At 34.5% G+C, this 27,149-nt stretch overlaps 2 protein-coding genes across 3 annotated transcripts in view; one reads left to right on the forward strand and one right to left on the reverse strand.

The window, feature by feature from the left end:
• The window catches only part of LOC126979384 (neuroligin-4, Y-linked-like), a 125,356-nt gene that overhangs the window by 59,292 nt on the left and 38,915 nt on the right, over window positions 1-27,149 (reverse strand). The gene's annotated exons all lie outside the window — the stretch shown is intronic.
• On the forward strand, window positions 1,974-2,252 carry LOC126979487 (histone H4-like). Its single transcript, XM_050828811.1, has one exon. The coding sequence runs from the start codon at window positions 1,974-1,976 to the stop codon at window positions 2,250-2,252; it is 279 nt and encodes a 92-aa protein (XP_050684768.1).

Below are 27,149 nucleotides of genomic sequence, written 5' to 3' on the forward strand. Positions count from 1 at the left end.
GCTGACTACACTTTCCGATCGTAGGCAGGTATTTGTCAACGCCCCTCTTGGGATGTCCAAATATTTGGCTTAGTCATTACTACATACGCCCGTGGCAGAATATACCAGGAACTCATGACATATGACACCTTGTGCTGTACTCAGCATCCTGCAGTACATCGGCATGGTAGCAGATCTGTTTTAGCGCCCAACCGAAATGAAACGGCGCGGGGCACTTGAAACGTGATAGCCACTTGTGTTTATAATATTCGAAGTACCATAATGCGGTTTATGTCACGGGTTGCTAGATAAACAAGCTTGGTTATTGTAAACAAAATACGTAATTTATGATGGATTCGTGCTTTGAATGACGCCGCTCTTTCAGAGTTGTACGAAAAATTGTGATCAATCAGACGCGGTCAGCAAAATGACTGACCGCGCCATATAAAAATATTGCAATTGAAAACTTTGTATTATTTTTACTATAGTGGACACACGTTATCATATTATGCTCCTATGATTTCTTTCAAAAAAATATTCACAAAATAAGGTTATCCCGTTGTATGTTAAACAAAAATCTCCACTGCCAGCTAAAGCCAAATAAATACTAATATATTTTATCTTCAAAAGCGTTGCGCTTTGTTTCATGGCTCTTAGAAACAAGAGCAATTAATAATACATCCGGTAAAAAATTATCTCTGGTGTTTTTGTCTAGGGATACGTAGATATTGGCAATTTTTTAACGGCTGTCTTGTCATGTCCACGGGGACACGGTAGTATAGAAGTTCACTAATTTATTGGAGCACATGGGAGCGAAAACGGGAATGAAAACAGTCTATTATGTATTTTGACATGAAACGGTTTATCATGTTTTAAATATGTAACTTAGAAAGTTGATAAGTAATACCAACGTAATTAGTTAGTAAAACCTAATAATTAATTTGTTAAAAATTCTGAATGTTTGTATTCATTACTTAGTTCAAGGGCATGTTTGACATCAATCAAACATAATTTGCTTTAATACAAAATTTTATGAACGATGCGGGACTCGAACCCACGACCTCTGGCGTTACTTGCCAATCTTCTGCCAACTGAGTTAACCACTCGAGTGATATATTGTCATAAAATCTTGTATGCTTTGTTCAGCTCTCAGGTGATGGCTACATCTACAGGATCTACTTTACAGTTGATATCCTGCTCAACTCAAATCAAAATTGACTTGAGATTTCGCTCTTGTAAATCTAAACAATTTGTTATGATTTTAAAGTGATAACTGTCACTTCTAGGATTAATACACAAATAAAATTTGAAAACAAAATTTTTGACGATGCGCGGGATAATACTTAGCTTTAAATTCAATAGCGTTAATTCTTCTTGCACAGAAAATTATTCGTGATTATACACCACAGATATGGATCTCATATCTAATTTCGACTTCTTTCCTATTTTCCTTGATGCCTCATTTTATGGTAGGCTATTTTATGTCATACAATCGTAAAGATAAGACCGTATTTCCTGAATTCGCTTGATCAGTATTCCCGTAGCGAAAATTTCGTGAATAGAATCTAAATTCTGTATGAAGCTTGACACATAGTCGTTTGCAAAGTACGATATAAATTTGGGTCGACCGAAATCTGTTAATGCCAGTATTTAATACCTTATGAGTAAACATCAAGCCATTATAAAATGTGTGTTGTTTTAGTTCAGCTGAATGTATTATGAAATTCAAAAGATTGTTTAAAAAACACTTGTGTGGTAACGGTTACTATAACTTAAATTACTTTTAATCATACCAATTGATTGGGAATGAATCGACAGCCCTCAGGCTAAGAGCGGGGCCGCGGTAGGAGGACACCAAATAACAATAATTATTTTAAGAATTAGATTGTATAAAAATACTCAATTATTTTTATACTTCTCAGTGCATGTTACATGCTACATCACATTACATTATAGTGCGGTCGTGTTGTTTCTGTTCAAGTCACTCGTTCAAAATGACCGGTCGCGGCAAGGGAGGCAAAGGTCTTGGTGGCGCGAAACGTCACAGAAAGGTGTTGCTTGATAACATCCAGGACATCACGAAACCGGTTATCCGTCCTCTCGCGCGAAGGGGTGGCGTGAAAGGTATATCCGGTCTCATCTACGAGGAGACACGGGGCGTGCCCAAGGTGTTCCTCGAGATAGTGATCCGCGACGCCGTCACATACACCGAGCACGCCAAAAGCAAGACCGTCACCGCGATGGATGTTGTGTACGCCTTGAAGAGACAATGACGCACCCTCTCTCACCCCATCCTCAAAAGTGACAGTGACTTGATAATATTATGATACCTAACTATGGTGTAACGTTTATCACACAAAAAAAGAAAATTATTTCGGAATAGTTTTTATGAAGTCGGTTATTTTTTAGTTAAATTTTTTGTATGTTTTTTTTGCTGTATAGATTTTAGAGATTGATTTTATAGTTCTAAGGGAACGCACTTGTCATTAATTGGTGTCAATTTCGACTTGATTGTTGACAAAAAAGTAAAGAAAACCATTAGCCTAAATCTAAGTTTCATTAAGTGTAATAGATTGTCGTACGATGTCTTAAACGGTTTGTCACAACTTTGTTGAGTGAACAAAAATACATTTATAACCTAACTTTACGCAATAGCGATAACTTAGCTTGTTAAATAGGCAATTTGCTTCCTGGCGATTAGATGCTAAATTAGCTTACACAGCCATTTGCCGTATCAACGTCAGGAGTCCGCATTAAAATATAAAATTCTTCTTTATTTACTTATATTAGCAAAATATTGTTTGTTTATCAAACTATAAGAAGTTCTGAATTTGAAATATTTCATTATTATTTCGGTCAACGGATCAGCCTAGCTATCTAATGCTGCAATTATTCTTGGTACGCTTCCCCGTAATGATAGTTTTAATTTTTAGTATTGTAAATATAGTTATAACTTTTTTTTTATTATTATTAAAACATTTTTAACTATCATTTATAATTGTCTCGTTTCAGAATTAGCCGAGTCGGCACAGCCTGAAGATATCTCGTTAAGAGGCGAACAAAAGTGTCAAATTGGTGAAAGATAATCTTAGCAGATTTAGCATTCTAGAAAATTTCCTAACATTTGGTTACTTATGGAATTACGAAAAATAATGCCTAATTCAATAAACGTTTTTTGAATTTGATTATAAATTTTTTATTTGATTCATTGCTTGATAGATTATGAGAGAGAGATAAATATGATTGTTTGAGTGCAAATGTTTATAGCTACCTTTTTGAAGTTATACTTCTCTAGGCGCGTTATGAAAAAATGAAGAGAGTGAAATTTTAAGGTGCATCACTGTTACACAAAAGTAACAGGGTGAAGTTAGTGCCTAAAATTTTCTGATGTTTGCGACGTACGTTATTTTTTTTTTGTTTCCATAGGGTATATAGGATAGGCAAAGGGTTCAAGCCAGTACAGCCGTTTTCATTATTTAATAATTATTTTTCAAAGACTTCGTTGCAAGATTTATACAATATTGTTCTTTCTACAAACTTAGCACGAGGAATAAATAAGTTTAAGGATTTTTTTATCTTTAGAGCCAGACTTATTTTTTTTTCTGTATTATTGTCAGGGTTATCACTTTAAAAACATAACATATTGTTTAGATTTACAAGAGCGACATCTCAAGTCAATTTCCTAATATGCAAATATTGGGGTAGAGCAGGTTATCAACTGTAAAGTAGATCCTGTAGATGAAGCCACAACCTGAGAGTTGAACAAAGCAAACAGAATTTTATAGCGAGGAGGTACTCGAACGGTTAGCTCAGTTGCTTAGAGCACCGGCACGGAACGCCGGAGGTTGTGGGTTCGAATCCCGCATCGTTCATAAAATTTTGTTTTTCAAATTTTATTTGAATACCAGTTAAGTTCAGTTACAGTGAAGAATTGTGACACACAAAATTACTTTCTTTAAGTGTTCCTTGGGAAAATTTTAAATTTATTTTACAAAATTTGTTATGTGAAATTGATTTTTGAAAGCTAACGCACAAAATATAATCTCAAAAGTCCACATGAATGATATGTTAAAATTATTTGATGGACGATCGATTCACTTCAAAGTTACACTATAAATATGCTTAGACTTAAAAAAAAACTTGTTTTTCTTTTTCTATGAAAATAAAGGTCGAGATGAGCAGGACGTTCAGTTGATGGTAATTGATGCGCCCTGCCCATTATAATGCAGTGCCGCTCAGGATTCTTGAAAAACCCAAAAATTCTGAGCGGCACTACAATTGCGCTTGTCACCATGAGGCATAAGATATCAAGTCTCATTTGCCCAGTAATTTCACTAGCTACGGCGCTCTTCAGACCGAAACACAGTAATGTTTACGCTTTACTGCTTCACGGCAGAAATAGGCGCCGTTGTCGTACCCATAATCTAGCCGGCATCCTATTCAAAGGAGGCTCCCACTGGTAAATACTATTTTATGTCTGTTTTTCATTTCATAAGCCGTGGGCATTACTAGGAACTCGCCTTTGTCTTAAAGTTATAATATTTTATTACCCTTAAGCAAATTCAAATTCAAATATTTTTATTCAAAATAGGATTTAAAATCACATACTGAACGTCAAAAACTACCACCCATTCAAAAGAGACTGCCTCAGACCTGAGAAGAATGGGCGCAAGAAACTCAGCGGACTCACTAATAGTAATTTGATGAAATTTACTTTCAAAATGCTTCATCAAAGAATTCTTCAGCGAAAATATTTATTGCAATTAAAACTCATTTGGAATTTGTAAGGTATTGTTGCGATATTAAACATCAAATAAAGACAATATTAAAGGGATCTTCAAAGGGCTAAAAATAAGGGATAATTCCTTTGCGTTACGTCAATTCAAAGTTGGCAATTCTCAAGAAGCAAAATCGACATTTACTATTCTCGACAAAAAGTCCGATTCAATACTTTTCTATCCTTGGGGACACTAAAACACTGCAGTTAAATATTTATTTTGCCTTTCTGAGTACATTTTACTTTTATTTGCTAGAGTTAAGTGTTGAAATGTACTCGTAGGTTTTAGTTATTCATAACAAAGGTAAATGCCCTTTAGCATCACCAATCACCAACAATATAGCATTTGATTATATAAAAATTAAAAAAAAAAGTATCTAACAATGTCTTTTGTAACTTAGATCCATCCAGATTTAAGTTATTTAGCAGAATAAAACACCATCAAAAATCGGTCTTGCAGAGAGCTACGATGTCACTGAAATACAAATACACACATAAAAATTATAGCAACCTTCTATTTTTTTCGTTCTAGTGGTGCTAAAGATCTGCTTTAAGTATAAAAAATAGATAAATGAATAAAGATTATAAAAAAAAAATAAAGTACATACATAAAATATTATATTTTCATATTGTGATCAAAATTATATTTATATAATACTCGTAAGAGCTGCTTAACTGAATAGATATAATTTTATTCAAATACTTCCTTTTAATATTTTTTCTAAATTATTTATTAAAGTTTGGAGGCTTTGCAAGTAAAATTATCAATAAAGCATGAAAAATTAAATTAAAATTATCAAAAAATATGCTTAGACGATTCTCAGAAATAATTTTCGCTCTATATATATTATTATCTCTATATATATATTATAAGATATTATTTATTAAGATATTATTATTAATTTGTGTATCTTAAACATGACTATTGTGCATGATAAATATATTATATTATAATATAGTAGGTATAAAAACTACTTAAACAGCTCACACGAGTCAATAGTACATTAGTCGAGTATGAGTTTGAAGGCCGAGCCGTTGGCGAGGACTTCACTAAATACGATACAGGCAATTGCCAATTCCTGCCGAGGCATATATAGTGCTTTTCTCAAAAGAATGCAAGGAAATAAAACACACTTTTTATATTATACATTAAATTTAATTTACCTATACTTCGCTGGAAGCAGGTTTTCCATTGCCAATTTGGGTTCTGATCTTAAATCTGGTGGAGTACAATCAATCTCCATTTCACTTTTTGAACCATTAGAACTCATTTTAACTAAAATTAAATTTATATTTATTAAGTAGGTATGTAAATAACAAGTGAAGACGAAATTTGAGCTTTGCCGCTAATTTTATTTTTGTTATCTGTGCCGACAGGCAAACGCATTGCACGTAAATGCAATTTGTACTTAGCAAAGAGACTATGGTATGCCAACAATCACAAAAGAAATCCGATCAAAGAGTATTTAATTGCCCTAGCACGCCGTTTCGTACAATTCAAAAAACGTTCCTGCGAGGGATTTGACTTTCTTTGTCCGAAAATTCATAACGTCGTGTGTTGTCTTTTCGAAAATAATGACAATATTTCCATACATGTTTGAGAAAAAACATTTTTAATTATTTATAATTACACTCTTTTATACTTTTACTAAGAACCTTATGATTTTGGGTACATTTCAGCATTGCAAAGTGTTTGTAGAGATATTAATATTTTTGAATATAAGTTGTTTTTCATATGTAGTAAAAACTTTAACGTAAAATAAAACACTTCTCAATCAGCTATTAAAAGGTCGCCAAAAATGTCCAAGCGGCGATTTGTGTACGTTTACAATATAGATAACATTAAAATTTTAGCAAAAGAATCAACCGACTTCAAAAAGGACTGTTCCAAAGCAATAGATATAATGTGCACTAAAAAGTAAAAAACAATTATTGCGTATTTTTATACAAGCAAATTAATTAATGTTATTCTAGATACAATTTTTGTTAATTTTGGAATCGGTGTCCTCCCACCGCACCCCCACTCTCGCTTCTAGCCTTGTCACGTTCCGCGTGCGACTCAAGCACATCTCAACCATAACTATGTATATAGTTACAAACCTACCTTGGCTGACACCAAGTCCAAAAATAATAATTATCGTAACTAGAATTAGTAACTAGATTCACCCAGTTCAAAGTTCTAAGGTAACAAACATAAAAATAAGAAAGAACATACCGACGAAATGAGAACCTCCTCCTTTTTTGAAAACACACAGACAGTTTTTCATTGAATTCTTTGTTATTGCGTGGCGTTGTATTCAAAGTGCGGACGATACGCAATTGAAAGAAAACGCTGCCTAATAGACTCGTAGGCAGAGTTTTCTTGACACAATTTTTGAGCGAGATTCTGAATCTTGTTGTTTATTGTAGTCAATGAGTAAAATTAAAAAAATAGCCTATGAAATTAGTTTGATACAGTATACAAACAGAAAATAATTCTTGCAGTTAAAGTCGCGAGGAAAAGCTAGTACATAATAAAGTTGAAATATAATTAGAAAATTAGAGTGAAATTAATATAATTACATGATCCTCTTGGCTGGTTTCCAATGATCCTTGTACAGTGATGTTCACTGCGAGGTTTCATAATTAACTTCGTTTCAGCTTTACTTAATACTAATTCGGTTTATTGCAGCGAAATTTACTTTCTTTTATGAAATTGTCTTTTATGCTCTGATGGACTTCACAGGATCAAAAGCATTTCTGTCTGACAAATAATTTTCTTTTATCAAGTTAACTTTACTTTAAAATAACTTGAGAAAAATAAATATTATATATCAAATTCTTGTATAAGATGTTTCAATGAATAAAATGTTGTTTCGTATGGGATATTATGAAGCTAAAACCAATATTATGTGTAAAACATGACGTTTTGTAAACGTGGTGTGGCTATAACCTTAATATATTTAAATCCAGAGTCCAGATGTTTGTTTCCAGTGAACTCCTAAACTAATCAATGTATTTTAATGGAAATTACTTCATGGAGTGTAGTTTAGTCCAACTTAAGAAATAAGATTTATGAATTTTTTTTCTATTTGGGTCCCAAATAGGGGTCCAAAACAAATATTGCAAATAAATAATTATTACTTATTTGCAATATTTGTTTTGTATAGACATATTTTCTATGAGGGAATTGATTGACGCACGGTTTGAGAGTTCTACTGTGAAACAATTTCATTATAACAATATATATTTTTTGAAATAATTCTCGATATTATGAAATATTATTGACAAATTCATAAAAACAAACTGTATTTTATTTATTATGTACAGAACAACGTCTGTCGGGTCATCTTATAAGTATCCAACCCTACTCTGTGCTTATATGTACATATCTATTGCTACTCTGTGCCAAAAGTATGCACCAATAGGGCTGTATTTGTGTTTAATACTGTCGAACCAAAGTAAACATGCGGACTCCTTTACGGTTTGCAAAAATCGCACTTCTGTGACACAAAAAAAGATTGGAATTTATTTTAAATGTTCGAAAAATTTAATTACTTTTGTAAATTTGAATTTATAGACACTTAGTCCAGTAATTATCGCAAAATATTTATCTTGTATTGTAATTGTAATAAAACATCGAATTCAGTCGAGGATAGTTTTTAAGCAAAACTATTGTTTGAAACTCTTTTTTATGTTACATTGATGGCCATGAACATGTTAATAGCGACACAAGGCCAGAGGAACACATAAGGATCTGATACATAGCAAACCAATTTCCATTAGCAATGTAAACATTGATTCCAGTCCCCCTTTCGTGTTTGTAATTAATTCAACAGCCCAATAGTATTGATCGTTTGTTCGAAATTACGTTACATGTCGGCTGAGTTACATCCATCAAATCAAATAATAGTAATTATAAACCATTGTTGGTAAGCTTCTATTGATGTATTATTTCTATATGTTTGCCATATTTCCAAGTTCGTCAATCACCATTAAAATTATACGTACAAAATAATGTAATTTTTTTTGTTGCAAACACGAAACGTCTAGGGCAAGTAGAGGTGATTTTGATTGACAAGTCGTATGTCAGTATACCAGTGGGACGCGCCTTTGCACAGTATGCCACAACGCCGCCTGTTTCTCGCGTGAAGCAGTAATGTGTAAGCATTGTTGTGTTTCGGTCTGAAGAGCGCCGTAGCTAGTGAAATTACTGCTGGACAAATGAGACTGAACATATGTCTTAAGGTGACGAACGCAATTGTTAAGAATGTTGCAAGAATCCTGAGCGGCACTGTATTGTAATTGGCAGGGTGTATCAATTGTCATCAGCTGAACGTCCTGCTCGTCTCATTACTTATTGTCATAAAAAAGCAGTCAGCCACGCTTTCAAATATCTACTTAGTATTTTTGAATTCATTCGAAACAGCGAACTATTCGAAACAGCGAACTCTATCGGGACCTTAACATTGAGATTGTTGACAAAGTTATCCAAAAATATGCTGAAGCTCATTAACATAGACTTCTCCATCACGTGAACGTCGAGGCAATCCAGCTCCTTGACAACACTGATATAATAAGAAGACTAAAACGAACAAAACCTCTTGAGTAAGTGTAGTGCTAGTGAATAAGTGTAATACAATATAAATATAGTGATATTATAAAGGGCACATGAACAAAGTGACTTCCCCTTAATAGAGACATTAAAAAATGTGTTAATGGACACATTCTTAGTTTAATCTATCTAGCAGTTTAAGTTAAAGTAGAATTACTTATTAGTCTAAATTAAGGCTAGATTGTAATGCAAGTGGGGCAACATTATAATAACTATATTATTAAGTTCCCTAATTGGAAGGGAAAAAAAAGTATTTTTGAATATAAAAGTAACTAATTAGGATATCATCCCCACCATCTGGATGTGTGGCGGTCTTCCACAGTGCAGTTTTCAAGGAGCTTTCTTCCACAAAGCTGTGGAATGAACTTCCTTGTGCGGTGTTTCAGGGACGATACGACATGGGTACCTTCAAGGAAAGCGCGTACACCTTCCTTAAAGGCCGGCAACGCTCCTGTGATTCCTCTGGTGTTGCAAGAGATTGTGGGCAGAGGTGATCACTTAACAACAGGTGACTCGTACGCTCATTTGTCCTCCTATTCCATAAAAAAAACTAAACACTTGCTAACGCACATATTGACAAAACAAAATTGGTTCTCCATTATCGGGTTGTTACGTCGTCTATTGTATTCTGTTCAACGTATATGGTTGTAACTGTACTTAACGTTATATAAACACAATTATCTGTAAGTATTCGCTGTGGGCGGGCGTGAATAGACGAAGAGGGGAATGTTAATTTAGTTTACAAAGATACAAATCTTAAGTGCTATATGTATAGGATTAGCTTTAGTGAATAAAGCTGTGGTATTAAATTCTACAAAAAGTAAGTTAAGTTTACTGGGACTCACTGATCACAAATTTATTAAAATATATAGAAACATTCTTTGAAAAAAAGGCTTACTTTAGCAGATTATATTTTTATATGACAATAAGGGATGAGACCAGCAGGACGATCAGACGATGGTAATCGATACGCCCTGCCCATTACAATAGAGTGGCGCTCAGTATTCTTGAAAAAACCCAAAAACTTTGAACGGCACTATAATTGCGCTCGTCACCTTGAGACATAAAATGTTAAGTCTCATTTGCCTAGTTATTTCACTAGCTACGGCGCCCTTCAGTGATATGTAAACTTAACTGTGTTTCGGTAAACACAGTTAAGTTTACATATTACTGCTTCACGGCAGAAATAGGCGCCGTTGTGGTACCCATAATCTAGCCTTCCACTGGAAATGGATGATTACACTATAAGCTTCTTGACTGGTTCTGCGCAGATCACCTAAAATTTTATAGTAAAACTAGGTCACCCGGCAAATTAACATTGCCTTGAATTTGCACAAAATTATTATTATTACCAGATTTTGTGCGATGAACAATGCGACATACCATCGAATATGGTCCGGCACCGAATCGCGTTCGATGGTTTGGTCGTACCAAATCCGACCATGTGTTAAGGCTATTACACCGAAAAACAAACAGTGCTTTAGTATAGTCAATCCAGTATTCTATGAAAAGAAGCCTGCCACTGGTATTTGTCATAATTGTAACACTTGTGGTTCCACAGATCCTAATTTTTCAACAAAATTATCATAATATGGCAGAGGGTAACGACAAGTTGAAATTATATATATGTACGTCGAGCCGTCATGTATCAAACCACAAAGCTTGTCTGCCAAACACTTCAGAGTAAAGTATAATTTATTGCGCTCGAAACGTCATTGGGTGTATGATAACATATTATATAGTTGGTCTATACTCTATGTATGTACATTAAAATCGATACAATTGTCGCAGGGATATTTTCAAAGCCGTGATATTACAATTTCACTAGTGATATTTTAATTATTTTTTTATGATAATAAGGGACGAGACGAGCAGGACGTTCAGCTGATGGTAATTGATTCGCCATGTCCATTACAATGCAGTGCCGCTCAGGATTCTCAAAAAACCTAAAAATTCTAAGCAGCACTACAATTGCGCTCGTCACCTTGAGACATAAGATGTCAAGCCTCATTTGCCCAGTAATTTCACTAGCTACGGCGCCCTTCAGACCGAAACACAGTAATGCTTACATATTACTGCTTCACGGCAGAAATAGGCGCCGTTGTGGTACCCATAATCTAGCCGGCTTCCTGTGCAAAGGAGCCTCCCACTGGTAAAAATTAAAAGGTAGATTGTCAATTGATTTCATTTCTTATAATTTAACGGCCTAGTTTTAGTGGCATTGTAATGTCACAGGTACACTAAAGTGAAATTATAATAAATCTAGGTATAATGAATGAAGTAAACAGTGTGAGGTGTCAAGCTTTCTGATTGGTAATTTTTTTTATACGCAATTTGCAAAGCAATAATTGTAAATATTGGAGCGTGTATGCAGTTTTATGTCTAAAATTGTTGTTGAAACGACCAGTAAAATTGTCAAAATATCATTGCCTTACAATATCACTACAGTGTAGTCGTGACATTAAAATATCACTAAAACCAGGCCAAATTAAAATTTAAATTAAATCTACCGATCAATTTTAAAATCACTAGTGAAATTGTAATATTACGGCTTTGACAATATACCTACGACATCATAATATAATTGTTTACTATGTTCCCAGGTAATCTTCAGAAAAATCCTGTAAAATTTGTGTCTATCTGAAAAAATATCAAACATTCGTGGTGATATAGATAATTATTGTTGACTCCCCTACGGTGCCCCCGGTTTGATCTGTCGAATTCATGCTTTTATGATTCCTCTGGTGGTACTAAGAGTAAGGTCCGTAGCGATATAGTCCCGTGTATATGATCGATTGTCTTTCTCTTTCATAAAAATTTAAAAGAAAAACAACTTCAAAATAAACTATTGAAAAAAAATCGATATAATATGCACTTAAAAGTACAAAAATAATTGCGTATTTTTATACAATCTAATTAATTAATCTAATTTTAGTAACGATTATTGTTACTTTTGGAATCGGTGTCCTCCTGCAGCCCCGCTGTCGCCTCTCGCCTCGTCACATCGTTCGTGTGACACAAGCACATCTCACCTTTTATTACTATGTATATTAACTATGTATGTAGTTACAAACCTACCTGGGCTAACACCAACTTTCTTTTAATTATTTTATTTTTGGTGAAGCAGAAGTACGCTAATTTATCTGAATAATACATATTCACGGACGGGCAACGGGCAAGTAGCTCACCTCATAGAAAATAAAAAGCCTACCGTTCATAAATATTTGCAGTACATGGATCAAGAGATGCGTTGCCGACCTTTGAGGAATGCTTTAAGCTGGAAGGAATCCTAAGTCGTAAATTTCCGGGAATGCTACAGTCGGTAATTTATTCTACATTGCGGTTGTGTGGGGAAAAAACTTGCTAGCGAAATACATGACGACGATACTGTAATGAAATTCTGTGCCAGTTGTTGAGTTAATATTTGACTATTTGGTAATTTTTTTTATTGAGACAAGCAGGACGTTCAGCTGATGGTAATGACGTTTACGTCCTTCCCATTACAATGCAGTGCCGCTTAGGATTCTTGAAAAATCCCAAAATTCTGAGGGACACTACAATTGCGCTCGTCTCCTTTAAAAAAGATTTTAAGTTGAGATTGCCAATTAATTACACTATCTATGGCGCCTTTCAGACTGAATCACAATAATGCTCGCTTGACAGCAGAAATAGGCGCGGTTGTAGTAGCCACAGAACAGAAAAACTACTAGAAGTGGCATCATGTCATTTTACTATGGAAACCGATGTCGCCAAACTCACACATTAATCTATTAAATATGTAATACACAATTAATTCCGGCTTTATGACAGGCCTAAATTCACAATGACGAAAAGACATAACTACAAATTTATTTACATCAAATTCGAACTTAATATAATTACGCTAATCTCATATTCTTAAATAGATTGTGACAACCTCAGAACTTTTTCTTAAATTGAGAAAAATAACAAATAAAAACTTGAAGTTATAGGGAGTCTATAACCATAGATTTGACTTCTGTCAAAATACCTAGTGTTATACAAAAATAAATAAACATATCGATAGGTATAGTTTTATTTAAAAAGATGTAGAATATTTAGCTCAATTCAAATAAAATAAAGACAGCATACACGAAGAGTCTTGGAAAGTTACATAATTAATAATATATTTACCTGGCTGAAGCAATACACGCATAAAACAGTTTTTTTTAATAAGCATTCATCGTTATTATGTATAAACCCAAGGGGCCAGTAAGACATGAGATTTTATGAGCCGTTCTGCTTCCATACGTTATGCGCGTGTGGAAAGAAAATTTCCAAAACAAGCAGTAACGAATGATTAAAAAAAAGAGAAGCTATAAGTACTGATGAAGTATTAATAATCTTGTTAGTCATCTGATATTTTATAATATGATGTACATATGCTACAATGATGGCAAACATTACCAGAATTCATGATGATGTGACGTATTTACTAGTAGGTGGCTCCTTTACACTGTATGCCGGTTAGATTATGGGTACCACAACAGCGCCTATTTCTGCCGTGAAGCAGTAATGTGTAAACATTACTATGTTTCGTTCTGAAGGGTGCCATAGCTCGTAAAATTAATGGTCAAATGGGACTTGACATCTTATGTCTCAAGGTGATAAGCGCAGTTGTAGTGCCACTTAGAATGTTTGGGTTTTTCAACAATCCTAAGGGGCGCCTTATTGTAATGGGCAGGGCACATCAATTACCATCAGCTGAAAATTCTGCTAGTCTCGTCCCTTATTTTCATAAAAAAAATATGATGAGGTGTTTTTTCCACTCCTCCTCGACTCAACCTTATCGGTGGAACATCAATATATGCCAAATATTAAAATTTAATTAAAAAAAAAATTGTTTGTCTATATTTAAAAATTAACCCTTATTTAGTTTAACTGGAATCTTACACATATTTGTTAATTAATTATTAGCTGTAACTAAGAGCCAATTAAAACTATTAATTTGAATTCATCGTAGTCTCTCTTGTACACAATTACCACAACCATAATGCTTATTTACACCCTAATCGCATGATGCATGGAAAAAAACAAACCTTGAGTAAAATCTATAAAGATAAAATTTATTTCGATAAAATTTTATCGATATGTACATGCATACAAGTTATTTTTATTATTTACATTAATTATTATAACATAAGTTACATCGATTAAACGTAAAGCTAAATGAATCATGCGTCGTATTATTATGGTTCATTTTTAATTGTATATTTTTCACAACACATAAAAAATATTAGTTGAATTTAAATCGGAAAATTATACCATAATTACTATTATTTATTACATATTTATTATACCATACCGATGATAGGAAATCCCTTTGTTCGACATATTTTTATTGCGGCTATGATTTCTACAGTCAAAAATGGCACAATAAGGCATATATGTATTTTTTTAAAAGATCATTATGCTTCACTTGACATCAATCGACTGGTCCCACTTGAGCCTCGAGTAGGTACATTTGTACACAATAGTGGCGACAGGGTAACGCCCACATGCCACTTCCACTAGTTTTTTCTGTTCCGTGGTAGTACCCATAATCTAGTCGGCATCCTGTGCAAAAGAACCTCCCAGTGGTAAAAATCAATTTGCTAAAACGAAAGAAATGATCCTTAAAGTTAAATGAAGATAGCATAACCCTTCCTAACGAGCTCATAAAAAGATAAAGACTGCTACAAGATGAAGAGACTAGGGCTGTCATAAATATAATATAAAATGTTCAAGTAAAGGGCTAATAAAGTGTAGCGACTAAAATTTAACTTTATCTTCTGAATTAAATAGGAAACCTGTTTGATATTACCAATTAAATAAAGGAAAGGTTTATCAAAGATATTCAATATTTAAATTGGGTGCTGTAATAGAAAGATAGCGATGGTTGAATATATTTGTAACGTTTTAATGTTTGGCATATAATAAAGCAATATTTTTATACAAGTTTAATTTAACATTAATGTATTTCATGTAACGTCAAGCTTTGAAGACAACTTTTTACGCGTCAGTTAAGATTTTTTGTTAAAGAGGGACAAAAATGAGCATATAATATAGAGATCACCTGTGAGATTTTATTACCAAAATCCATATAGTGTTATAGCACCGTTAAATTGGTACGCTTAATTGTGGATCGATATTCCCATGTCGTGACTAGTATGTATTTTTTGTACGAAAATGTTTAAAACCAATAAAATATTTCTGCTCAGGCATAATGGAACAAAATTATCGTTCTAAGTATTCCTTGAAGAAACAGCCATTTGACAGAAATGTAAAAGAGATTTTGTTGAGAATTGTGCCGTTCTAGCAAATTATTCGGGTACTAAACCGGTTCAGACCGGATTGGTATAAGGGTCATGTAAAATGTTTTGCACTAAGTATATTTTTGAATTGACTGAGAAATTTCCGCTTTTTTATGGAACATGAGGATAAACTAGCGTAAGGGTAACCTGGTGTTTATAACGCAAGTTTATATGGCAAGCAATTTCCCGCGAGATCAAATAAGAAATGACGACATCCATAGGAGAACCAAAGTCACCGACATAGCCCAAATAATTAGAAAACTGAAGTGGCAGTGGGCATGACACATAGTTTGACGGATAGATGGCCGGTGGGGCAGATAAGTCCTCGGAATGGCGACCACGTACCGTAAGACGCAGTGTTCCGCGATCATGACCATCACAAGATGGACTAACGATCTGGTCATGATCGCCGGAATATGTTGGTTGAGACCAGTGAAGGGAGGCCTTTGTCCAGCAGTGGACGTCTTCCGGCTAGTGATGATAATGATAATGATATAGCAAGCTTTAGATAAAATTGGCATAGCTATCGACTTATTATCCAACATTGATCATCGATATGATGAAAGTATTTTAGAAGTTATGACGGTCCAGATGAGCATACATGCATACTCAATTGCCGGTCTAAATTATAAACATTTACTTCCTACAGAAATTTAAATAAAAATTCAAAGGAAAACCTTGACAACCTTAAATTTATATAACTGGCGATAAATGTAAGTCGAAATCCCATTTCAGTTCTAGCAAACTTGTTGAAGTGAAAATATTGCATCTATAGAACTGTCTTTTATCGGAGCAAAGTGATGGGTTTCGTGAGGATTTCGAGTACGAATGCCGGTTATATTGTGATACTGAGTGCCGATTAGAAGAATGGTGACTACGATGTCCTTTGGATTTCAATGGATAGTTGAAAATAATCGTGACGGATTTAAGACCATTTCCCTGCTTTCATTTATCTTAATATAAATAGATCCAATGTCCTGATGTTTGTTTCCAGTGAACTCCTAAACAAATGAACGTATTTTAATGTGTATTCATGGAGTGCAATTTTATTCCAAATTGAGATTGTTATTATTGTGTTTTATAATTAAACATATTCATAATGCATTGGGAAGACCGAATGAATATTTGAATGATGCTGAAAAAATAGCGTTGACTTCAGGATTAGGGACAGATGGTGAGTTCATTTTGGGGATAGGTCTGGTATAGAATAAGAAATCTTTGAACTTTTGGGTTATTTCAAAGTTTTAAATAGCATTAACATAGCAGTTTAAATTTTACGAATATAGAATAAAGCTTCAAATCAAATAAGCGAACCAAATCAAACAATATCACTTTATTGGTCATAAAAAAAAACAAAGGTCATAAAAATTACGATTATGGATACAAATCTTGTGAGCCTTCAAACTTGCATATTTTTTTTCGCCTCTACACGAGGAATCCTCAGGAGATGTTGACTCGCCAAATTCACTAGAATTTTGTCAATTCGCCAAATCGTGCTCGTATCGAATTGATTGAAGACAAATCTTAGCGGAATTTACACTCAAGAAGGCTTACAACGAATAGTTCAATAAATTTTCAACGATTATGGATGTCAAAGTTATTATATACTAGCTGATGGCCGCGACTTCATCCACGTAGATAAAGGGTTTTTGAAAATATGAAGACTGGATATTTTTGTTGCACCACTTCACAAAGAGTGATTTAAATAATTTGTAAAACTATAATGATGTATGTGGTGATTTAAAATTAATTCATTGCCACGAGTTCTTGCCACTTTTTTGCATAACGTGGTGATAAATGGTAAAATTCTCTACTAATATCTATGTCGGAATAAACCATGGTTCCCCGGGATTTACGAAAAACTTAAATTTACGTTGATGTGCTATAACTATACCAAAAGTAAGATTAGTTTGCTATAGCAATCTTCCTCGAAATAAGATTCATATAATATGTTGAGAATGAGAGCGAAAACGGGAACCAGAACTAGAATAGGACATGAGATAATATTCAATTCCAAACTTGCTTATTATTTTAAATTCCCTTTATCTTTGCGGATTAAATCAAGGGCATCAGCTAGTATAATTATAAATATGTGAGGCATTTTAGACTATCTAAATCACAAGCCTTCTAAATATAGATTTTGTAATCATTACTGATCGGACACCGCACTGCTTGCTCAACTGAAAAGGTTCGGCGAGTCCTTTGAATATTTTCTTTGACATAATCCCAATAATATTTCAATCAAGCATTACCTGCGATCAAAGTTCCTGTCGTTTTGTTTAACGAGTCGTGATACAAACGAGAAATGATATTTGTAGAACACTTGAGTAAAGAATTCGATTGACGGTTTCTTATTTTCGAATCCACTGCAGGGCTGCACTGATTTAAATAAATGATTGTATAAAAGGTTATTTTGGTGATTAAATCCAAGCGATTTAATGTCTTCAATTTAATTATTAACCTTGGATATGTAGAGGGCGCTGTCGGTTCGAGCGAATATGATAGCACGCAGATTCGCGCTCGACAGAAGTGAAAATAACTCTTTTCAAAGCGAACTGCACATCGCTCTACTCGAGTAGCCTGTGGGCGTGCTACACTAATAAATCGTACAGGACCCTGCGAGTGCAGTATAACAACGCCTTTAGAGCACTGTTGGAGCTGCCACGTTTTGTAGCGCGTTAGTTATGTTTGTACACGCAGAGGTCAATAGCTTTAGCGCCGTTCTACGTAAAAAAGCGGCTTCTCTATGCCGCCAAATACGAGGCAGCAGTAACAGTTATCTGAAGGCGATAGGCGACAGCGGGGACTGTCCGTATGTTGGTCATTTAATAAAAATAAATATGTCCCTTCGTAGTTATAATTACTAACATTATTATTTTTGGAATCGGTGTCCTTCCGCCGCGACCCACTCTCGCCTCTCGCCTCCTCACGACTCAGCACATCTCACCTATAACTATGTATGTAGTTACAAACCTATCTTGACTGACATGAACTCCAAAAATTACAATAATCGTAACTGCATGTGACGAAGCCAATATTTCTTCCAAAAGAAAATTACTACACATTTCACTAACACATCTGTACAACTAGCACACACGAACATTTTAACTTTAGTCTCATTGTAATGAGGAAATTGTTTGTCTATTATTATTATTTAGTGGGTATTTCAGGGATTTAACATAATTAATATTTCTTAATTTATTTACAATTTACACTATATTCACAAGGTATGCAAAATTACTGGGCAAATGAGACTTAACATCTTATGTCCCAAGGTGACGAGCGCAATTGCCGCTCAGAATTTGTGGGTTTTAAAAGAATCCTGAGCGGCACTGATTTGTAATGGGCATGGCCTATCAATTACCATCAGCTGAACGTCTTTATCATCTCGTCCCTTATTTTCATAAAAATAAAAATCAAACACTACATGCTAATTTCACTTAACATTACTTTATAAATCTAAAATTGAGTTGAAAACAGAATGAACTAACCAGAGAAAAAAAATATACAAAAGTGATTTAAAAGTCGGCAATATATTATCAATTAAGATTTACCAATTGTTTGCGAGAGACAACTAGATACAGCAATAATTTAAATGTATAGAATTAGTTAACCATAATCATAAAAATAAATCATAAATAAAATACAAAATAATTCCCCTAAATAAATAAATTTTCTATAATATCATTTCGAAGCAACCTGTAAGAAATCTAGTAGCCGCGCGCTAGCGTAGGCACTGACACCTACTACATGCCGTCTTATGTGGCCACGTAACGGTGATAAAATAAAATTTTGTTTCCTAAATATTATATAGTTTGTTTGAAAATTTCAAAATTTCAGTTATTTCCTTTAAATTTTAGAGATATTTTTTTACAGTTAAGATTAGATAGCTTTACCCGTATATTCATTCAATGGCGACATTATAGCGACACGTTGTATAATAAAATAAACTAAATTAAACTAAATTAAAATATATTCTATAATACTTACACCACAAGATGCAACGTGTTCTAGATAAGGTTCTAGTATATGATTATGTTGGTGATTACTTATCAGGATTTTTTTATTTTTTTTACTTTGAAATACATATAGTAATAATATATATTCCCAACACAAATATTTCACTCAAGCAACTGAGTTCCGATACAGATAGTCTGAAAACTTCGTGCGCGACCGTCCCGTGGGGTGACAGACGGTGGCGGGGTACTAAGATGTCAGCGGGTAGCGGGTGGTATTGCGGGGAAGGGTAATAGGTGAGACTATCTAATAAAATAATAATAATAATAGTCTTTAAAAGGTATAAGCCCAATACAACCTAATACATTTAAATTAAAAATTAAACAAAAAGTGCAATGAGTGCCAGTGGTTGAAAATGAAACAGTTCAGATCCTCCGCCAAGGTACTGAGAATCTCGTTACTTGGGGTACGGAGACGATTCCAAAAAGATACTCTTCGTGATCTTATGATCGCAAAGAAGTCTAATCGGAACCTGTCCGACGCGCTGCAGTACCGTGGCAACTTCATCAGGAAACGATACGCGTCATTGTATTCCACCCTAATGTTGTTGACAAACCTAATGTCAACTGTATTTAGCCACGCGTAGGTTGCACACGAAGTTGTCGGACTATAGAAATTAGCTACTAACTGACGTTTCATTGATCACAAGGTCCCATCATATAAATCAGTTATCATTACAAAGATATTACAATAAAATTTCCCGCTCCAAGTGTCTATTTCATTAAGTAATCCATAACATAAAGTACTTAAAGTCAAAAACCAATTACCAACAATGAAAAAATCATCCTCAAAGTTAAATGAAGATTGAATAATCTTTCTTAACGAGCACATAAAAAGATAAAGACCTCTACAAAATTAAGATATAGGTAGGGCTGTGATGAATATATGACTTATAAAATAAAGAGACTTTTAATGGAAAAGGAGGACAAACGAGCGGGTCACCTGGTGTTAAGTGATCATCACCGCCTACATTCTTCTGCAACACCAGAGGAATCAAAGGAGCGTTGCCGGCCTTTAAGGAAGGTGTACACGCTTTTTTTGAAGGTACCCATGTCGTATCGTCCCGGAAACACCGCACAAGGAAGCTCATTCAACAGCTTTGTAGTACGTGGAACAACGCTACTTGAAAACCGCACTGTGGAGGACGCCACACATCCAGATGGTGGGGATGATATCCTAATTTGTGGCGTGTCGTGTGAAGGTGGAATTCGGCGGCAAAAATCTGGTGAAACAGCTCTTCGGAACACTCCTCGTGATAAATGCGGTAGAGACTATCTTGCAGTTAGATTTGAACACAAAAAGCAATTTTTAGTTTATCTAAATTCCAAAAAACTTTTAGATTTGAATAATTTTGACTATTATGTTCTTTTTAATTCTATGAAATTATTTTTAGAATTTATTTTTTTAAACTCTACCTCGTATCTGTAAAAACACACTTAGCTTTTGATTATCTCTTAAAAAAATAGTGAATAATTAAACTTATAATTTATTTGCCATTCTTATTTACTAAGATAAAAATTCTGGTCTATTTAAATAATTATGTAGAATAAAAACGAAAACTAAATGAACTTTAGCAACCCTACCATCTTAAATGAATAACGCCGGTGATAAAATATAACTCGAATTCCCGTTTCGATACTAGCAATCTTGTTGAAGTGAAAATATTGCATCTATAGAAATGGCTTTCATCGTACCAAATTGATGGTTTTCGTGTGAGTAGAGAGTTCTAATACCGGTTATAACGTGAAACCGACTGGTGATTTCAATTTGAGGAATGTGTTGGGAGAATGGCGGATTTCGGTGCCCATCGGGATTTCTTTTCGATGGAATTTTTATTTTTATATTTATTTGGCAATGGCCATCCTCTCTATTATTACCACATAATATACCACTGTAATGGCACTAACTAAAACGATATTACTGAAATAATTCCAGAATTAGAATGATCAGAAATTTTCAAGATACATTCAAGCATATTACTAGCAATGTCAAAAACATACCTTGATGAGCACGAGAATAGAATAAATAGTAGTTAAAAAAAACTAAAAAACACGATTTTTATGCAAAACCGAACTAAAATATTTGAAAATTTATTTTGAAATTAAAAATTAACATCAATTCCTGCCTTACAGACATTTGATAAATTAACAAATTGAAAAATGGAATAATTTTATCAAATTAATGTATTGTCATCGGTCCTCGATAAATGTACGAAGTTTGAACTAAATATGGCCCTTAAAGGGGGTCAAAATCGCACCCAAATGAGTCGTTACAAACAAACATACATACAGGTGAATACTAATAAAAAGCTTGTAAAATAAATTCTGACTATTATTTGACTTAATTTTGGGATTATGTTAGACAGTCCTATCTAAATATAGATTCTGTATTCGCCACTGATCAGACACCGCACTGCTTACTCAACTGAAAAGGTTCGGCGAGTCCTTTGAATATTTTCTTTGACATAATCCCAATAATATTTCAATCAAGCATTACCTGCGATCAAAGTTTCTGTCGTTTTGTTTAACGAGTCGTGATACGAACGAGAACTGATATTTCTATAAGCGATTTAAAAGGGATTTTCTTAAAAAACATCTGACACATGTTTTGTACTTATTTAACAAGTATATTTACTTTTTAACGTCGTTCGTTGCCCGTACCGAGCAGACGTATTGCGTGAACTTATTAAATTCTATTTTCTTGATTTGCTAAATTCAAAACTACCTTCAAACTTACCTGCGCCTTCGCATACACTGCAAACTCGTGCCTACGTAAGAAGGTGCGTTTACATTTATCTTGCTACTGGCCTGAAAATGATTCGTTCACCTACTGGAACAGGTTCTCAATCCCAGCCAAACCTATCTACTCTCTCTGATAAGGACGCTCATATCACCCAAAGAAGAACTCAAAAAATTCAAAAAAGGAAACAACCAGATGATCGCAGTTGTGACTGTGCTGTTGACGTACCAACCCTGAAAGGAGAAATAAAAAATCTCACTAAAATACTTGAGGAATTTATGTGCGGCAGTCGCCAATCTACGGCGAAAATGTCCGACAGTATATCAGACCTTAAGAGAGAAGTAAAAAGTATGAAGGAATCTCAGGAAACAAATATGAACACAATTAACAATAACGTGACTGATGTTAAAGCGCAAATTATAGAAATGAATACATCAATAACTAATCTATCCAAAGAACAGAACCAATTGAAGTCCAGTCTTCTGAAACTAGAGAAAAGAGTAGATATTGGTGAGAAAAAACTCGAATTTTTGGAAAATGACAGTAGCAAACTTAGCGTTTCTTCAATACCATATACAGGTCACACTGGATCTCAGCCACTGGTAAATGAAGAGTTACTCATGGAATTTCAAGAACGTATTAGAAGACAGAGGAACTTAATTCTCATTGGAGTGGCTGAGCAAAAATGTAAAAATGCTGAAGAGCGACACACTAGAGATGATTTTGATGTGATAAAAATACTTAAAGCTTTTCAAGACATACCTACCCCTATAAAAATTCACCGCATTGGAAAGTACAGTGAGTCAAAAAATCGTGGAATCAAGATCTTTTTTAGTAACGAAGAAACTGTCAAACGACTACTACGCTCAAAAGATAAACTGCCAATTGGTATTAAAATGTATTCAAATAATTCTCCTAACCAGCAGAATCTGTTGAATAACCTGCGAGACGAGCTAAATCGACTGGAGAGGGTGAGAATAACCTTACTATTAAATATATTAAAGGGATACCGAAAATCATCTCCACTGCACCAAAAAACTAGTACAGATACCCTACATGCATTAAGAAGACCATTAATTACCAAATTATTTGTAACTATTCTGAAGTGAATAACACTAAATCCTGCCTACACGAACGATGCCTGCCTGCGATGAACTAGCTTGCATAATAAGATCAATCCCTAAAACTACTCATGTAATACTACTGGCTGAAACGTGGATTAAAACAGAAGAACAAGCCAATAAGTTTCAACTTCCTAACTATACACACTATTATAACCTACGGACAGACAAAACGGGAGGTGGAGTTTCAGCTTATATACATAATGACCTAAAACATACCCAGTTAGGGTACACGTTACAGTTAGAAAACACGATATGTGGGAGAAAACAAAAATTGGGTAAAATAAGAAAAGTATGCACTAAACGTGGGAATTATTTACAATCCAGGTGACACAAACTTTCATGAATTCATGGATATTTTAGAATCACAGCTTCATCAATACAGCAGGTCATTAATCTTCGGAGATTTTAATATTGATCTCTTAGAGAAAAGCAAGAAAAAGCAGAACTATATAAATTTACTAAATGCAGCAGGTTATAAACTTTTGAACAAAGTAAATCAGGAACATTATACCCGTGGAACTTCAACAAAGAAATCAATAGTAGACCATGTAGGCACAAATTTACAAAGTGATACCTACAACCTTGCCCTGATTGACTCGTCTTTTTCAGACCATAGGCAAATTCACCTTACTTTAAAAAAGTATAACCCACCCCGTAAAAGCCGAGTTAAATATGAAGCTATAAATTATGAGAAGCTTTTCCAAGAGATGGTTAATTTTCAAAGTGAAAACATTGAAAATTTTAACGAATTGCAATCAAAACTAAAGTCATTGATTGAAAAAAGTAAAGAAACAAAAATTAAAATATTAAATCAACCTAAAGCAGACTGGATTAACAAAGAAATTCTAAGTGCGATTAATCAGCGAAATGAATTTGGTCAAAACTTCAAGAAGATCCAAATAATAAATTATTGCAGAGTAAGGCTAAAATTGTAAGGGACAAAACAGCTAGACTAATTAAGAAAACAAAAGATGCCTACTACTTTAATAAATTCATTTACCATATCAAAGACCCAAAAAAAAAACATGGAATCTTATTGATCGCCTTTCCAACAACAAACTAAAATCAATAGCACGGCAATACTTCAAGCCGGCCCACATACTAGCGCTCTACAAAGTGGAGGTCCGGCCACACATGGAGTATTGAGTCATCTCTGGTCTGGCGCACCCCAGTATCAGCACGATCCATTTCACCGCGTGCAACGCAGAGCAGCTCGAATTGTCGGGGATCCAGTGCTCTGTGAACGGCTGGATCACTTGGCGTTGCGTAGAGACGTTGCTTCATTGTGTGTCTTCTACCGCATTTATCACGGGGAGTGTTCCGAAGAGCTGATTAACCTGATTCCTGCCGCCGAATTCCACCTTCGCACGACACGCCACAAGTTAGGATATCATCCTTACCATCTGGATGTGTGGCGGTCCTCCACAGTGCGGTTTTCAAGGAGCTTTCTTCCAAGTACTACAAAGCTGTGGAATGAGCTTCCTTGTGCGGTGTTTCAGGGACGATACGACATGGGTACCTTCAAAAAAAGCGCGTACACCTTCCTTAAAGGCCGGCAACGCTCCGGTGATTCCTCTGGTGTTGCAAGAGATTGTGGGCGGCGGTGATCACTTAACAACAGGTGACCCGTACGCTCGTTTGTCCTCCTATTCCATAAAAAAAAAAGTTGTGCTCCCTCAAAATAGTAATTAATTCAAGGGAAATCTCTGACGTCCATGAAATATGCAATACGTTTAACAATTATTTTGCTACTATAGGGTCAATATCAGCTAACCAAATTCCGGCCCAGTTCCATAATAATCATATCACTGCCCACCTAAACGATACCTCAAGCAACTCAAAAAAACTCTCAGATATAAGCCCCTCCACTGTAGATGAAATTACAAGGATAATTGACAATTTGGACCCAAATTCCAGCACTGGTATTGATGGTATCAGTTCTAAGGCCCTAAAATGTATAAAAAACCTTATAGCTCCAGTTCTTACCGAATGCATCAACAAAGTTTTCGAGGAAGGACGATTTCCGGAGGAAAGTCAGTCCCATTCACAAATTTGGCTCCAAAACTGATCCCGGCAACTATAGACCAATCTCTGTGCTCCCAGTACTATCTAAAGTAGTAGAAAAAATATTTCACAACCGTCTTGAATCTTATATGGAATCCAATACATTACAGAGCGCCAATTCGGTTTCAGACCAAAAAGTAATACTGTAGATGCGACCGTTGACTTAGTGACAAAAGTGAGACAAAATATTGACAGTAAAAACATTGTGTTGGGCATATTTCTTGATTTAAAGAAGGCGTTTGACACAGTAAGTCATTCAATCCTTGAAACTAAACTTCAGAACATAGGAATAACCGGCAATGCATTTAAAGTTTTCCAATCGTACCTCAGTCATCGACAACAGATTGTAAAAATTGGCGACTCCAAAAGTGAACCCCTTCCATTTAGTTTTGGTGTACCACAGGGATCGATCCTGGGATCCCCTACTCTTCTCAATTTATATAAATGATATCGTCAATTTAGGATTACGTGGTCATATAACCTTGCATGCAGATGACACCTGTCTTTTCTATTTTGAGGCTTCCATCAATGACATTACCCAACATGCGCAAAAGGATCTTAATGTTCTTTCCAATTGGTTACAATCAAATCTACTTACAACTAATGGTACAAAGACTTCTTATATTATCTTTAGTGCGAAGAACAAACCAATACCTCCCTATAAACCCTTAAAAGTAAATGATGTTCCCTTAACAGAAAAGCACGTTGAGAAATATTTAGGATTACTATTGGACAGTAAACTGAAACGCCCATATTGAATATGTTAAAAAGAAACTCTCTTCTCTGCTAGGTTCACTTCGTGGCATCGTTCGTTCGATACCCCGCAAAGTTAGAATACTTATCTATAATTCATTAGTTAAATCACACCTTACATATCTAATTGAAATATGGGGCAGTGCTCAAAAGACCAAGTTAGCTGAATTGCAAACAATACAAAATAGACTCATAATAAATAATAATAAATGTTATTTCATTTCGCTTATTTAACACCTACTTCTAAAATATACAAGCAAACTAACCTCATGAACATAAAACAAATTTACACATACCATACATGTATACTGATACAAAAAATTCTACATAATTCTATCCATACATCAATCTTACTCACCCAAACTAAACATGCGTCTAAACGCAGCACGAGACGAGCCAGCTACTTGATACTACCTAAGACAAGAACAAATTACGGCAAGCGTATGTTTATTTACGATGGCGCACAACTTTTTAATAGTCTACCTTCATCTCTCAAAAAGATTAAGTCGCTAAAACTATTTAAACGTGAGTTATCAGACTATATTGTTACAAAGTTTTTATAAAACACATGTCTGAAATTGTTTGTTATGTGACAGTGACCTGTAAAAGTGTGTAATCACAAATTTTGTGAACAAGAATAAGTACTATAATGTATATGTATGTACTGAACATCTAAAGAACGGCGGATAAATTATTACATCATTTTTTTATGTTCTCATGTAAGTGACAATATTATGTTTTTAATGAGAAATAAATATCTTTAAACCTAAACCTATATTATGCTTTATATA

Source organism: Leptidea sinapis, chromosome 3 (assembly GCF_905404315.1).
Source record: "Leptidea sinapis chromosome 3, ilLepSina1.1, whole genome shotgun sequence".
NCBI lineage: Eukaryota > Metazoa > Arthropoda > Insecta > Lepidoptera > Pieridae > Leptidea > Leptidea sinapis.

What these genes read in the sequence shown, in the direction of transcription:
- LOC126979487 (XM_050828811.1), top strand. Translation starts at nt 1,974, where the DNA reads ATGACCGGTCGCGGCAAGGGAGGCAAAGGTCTTGGTGGCGCGAAACGT.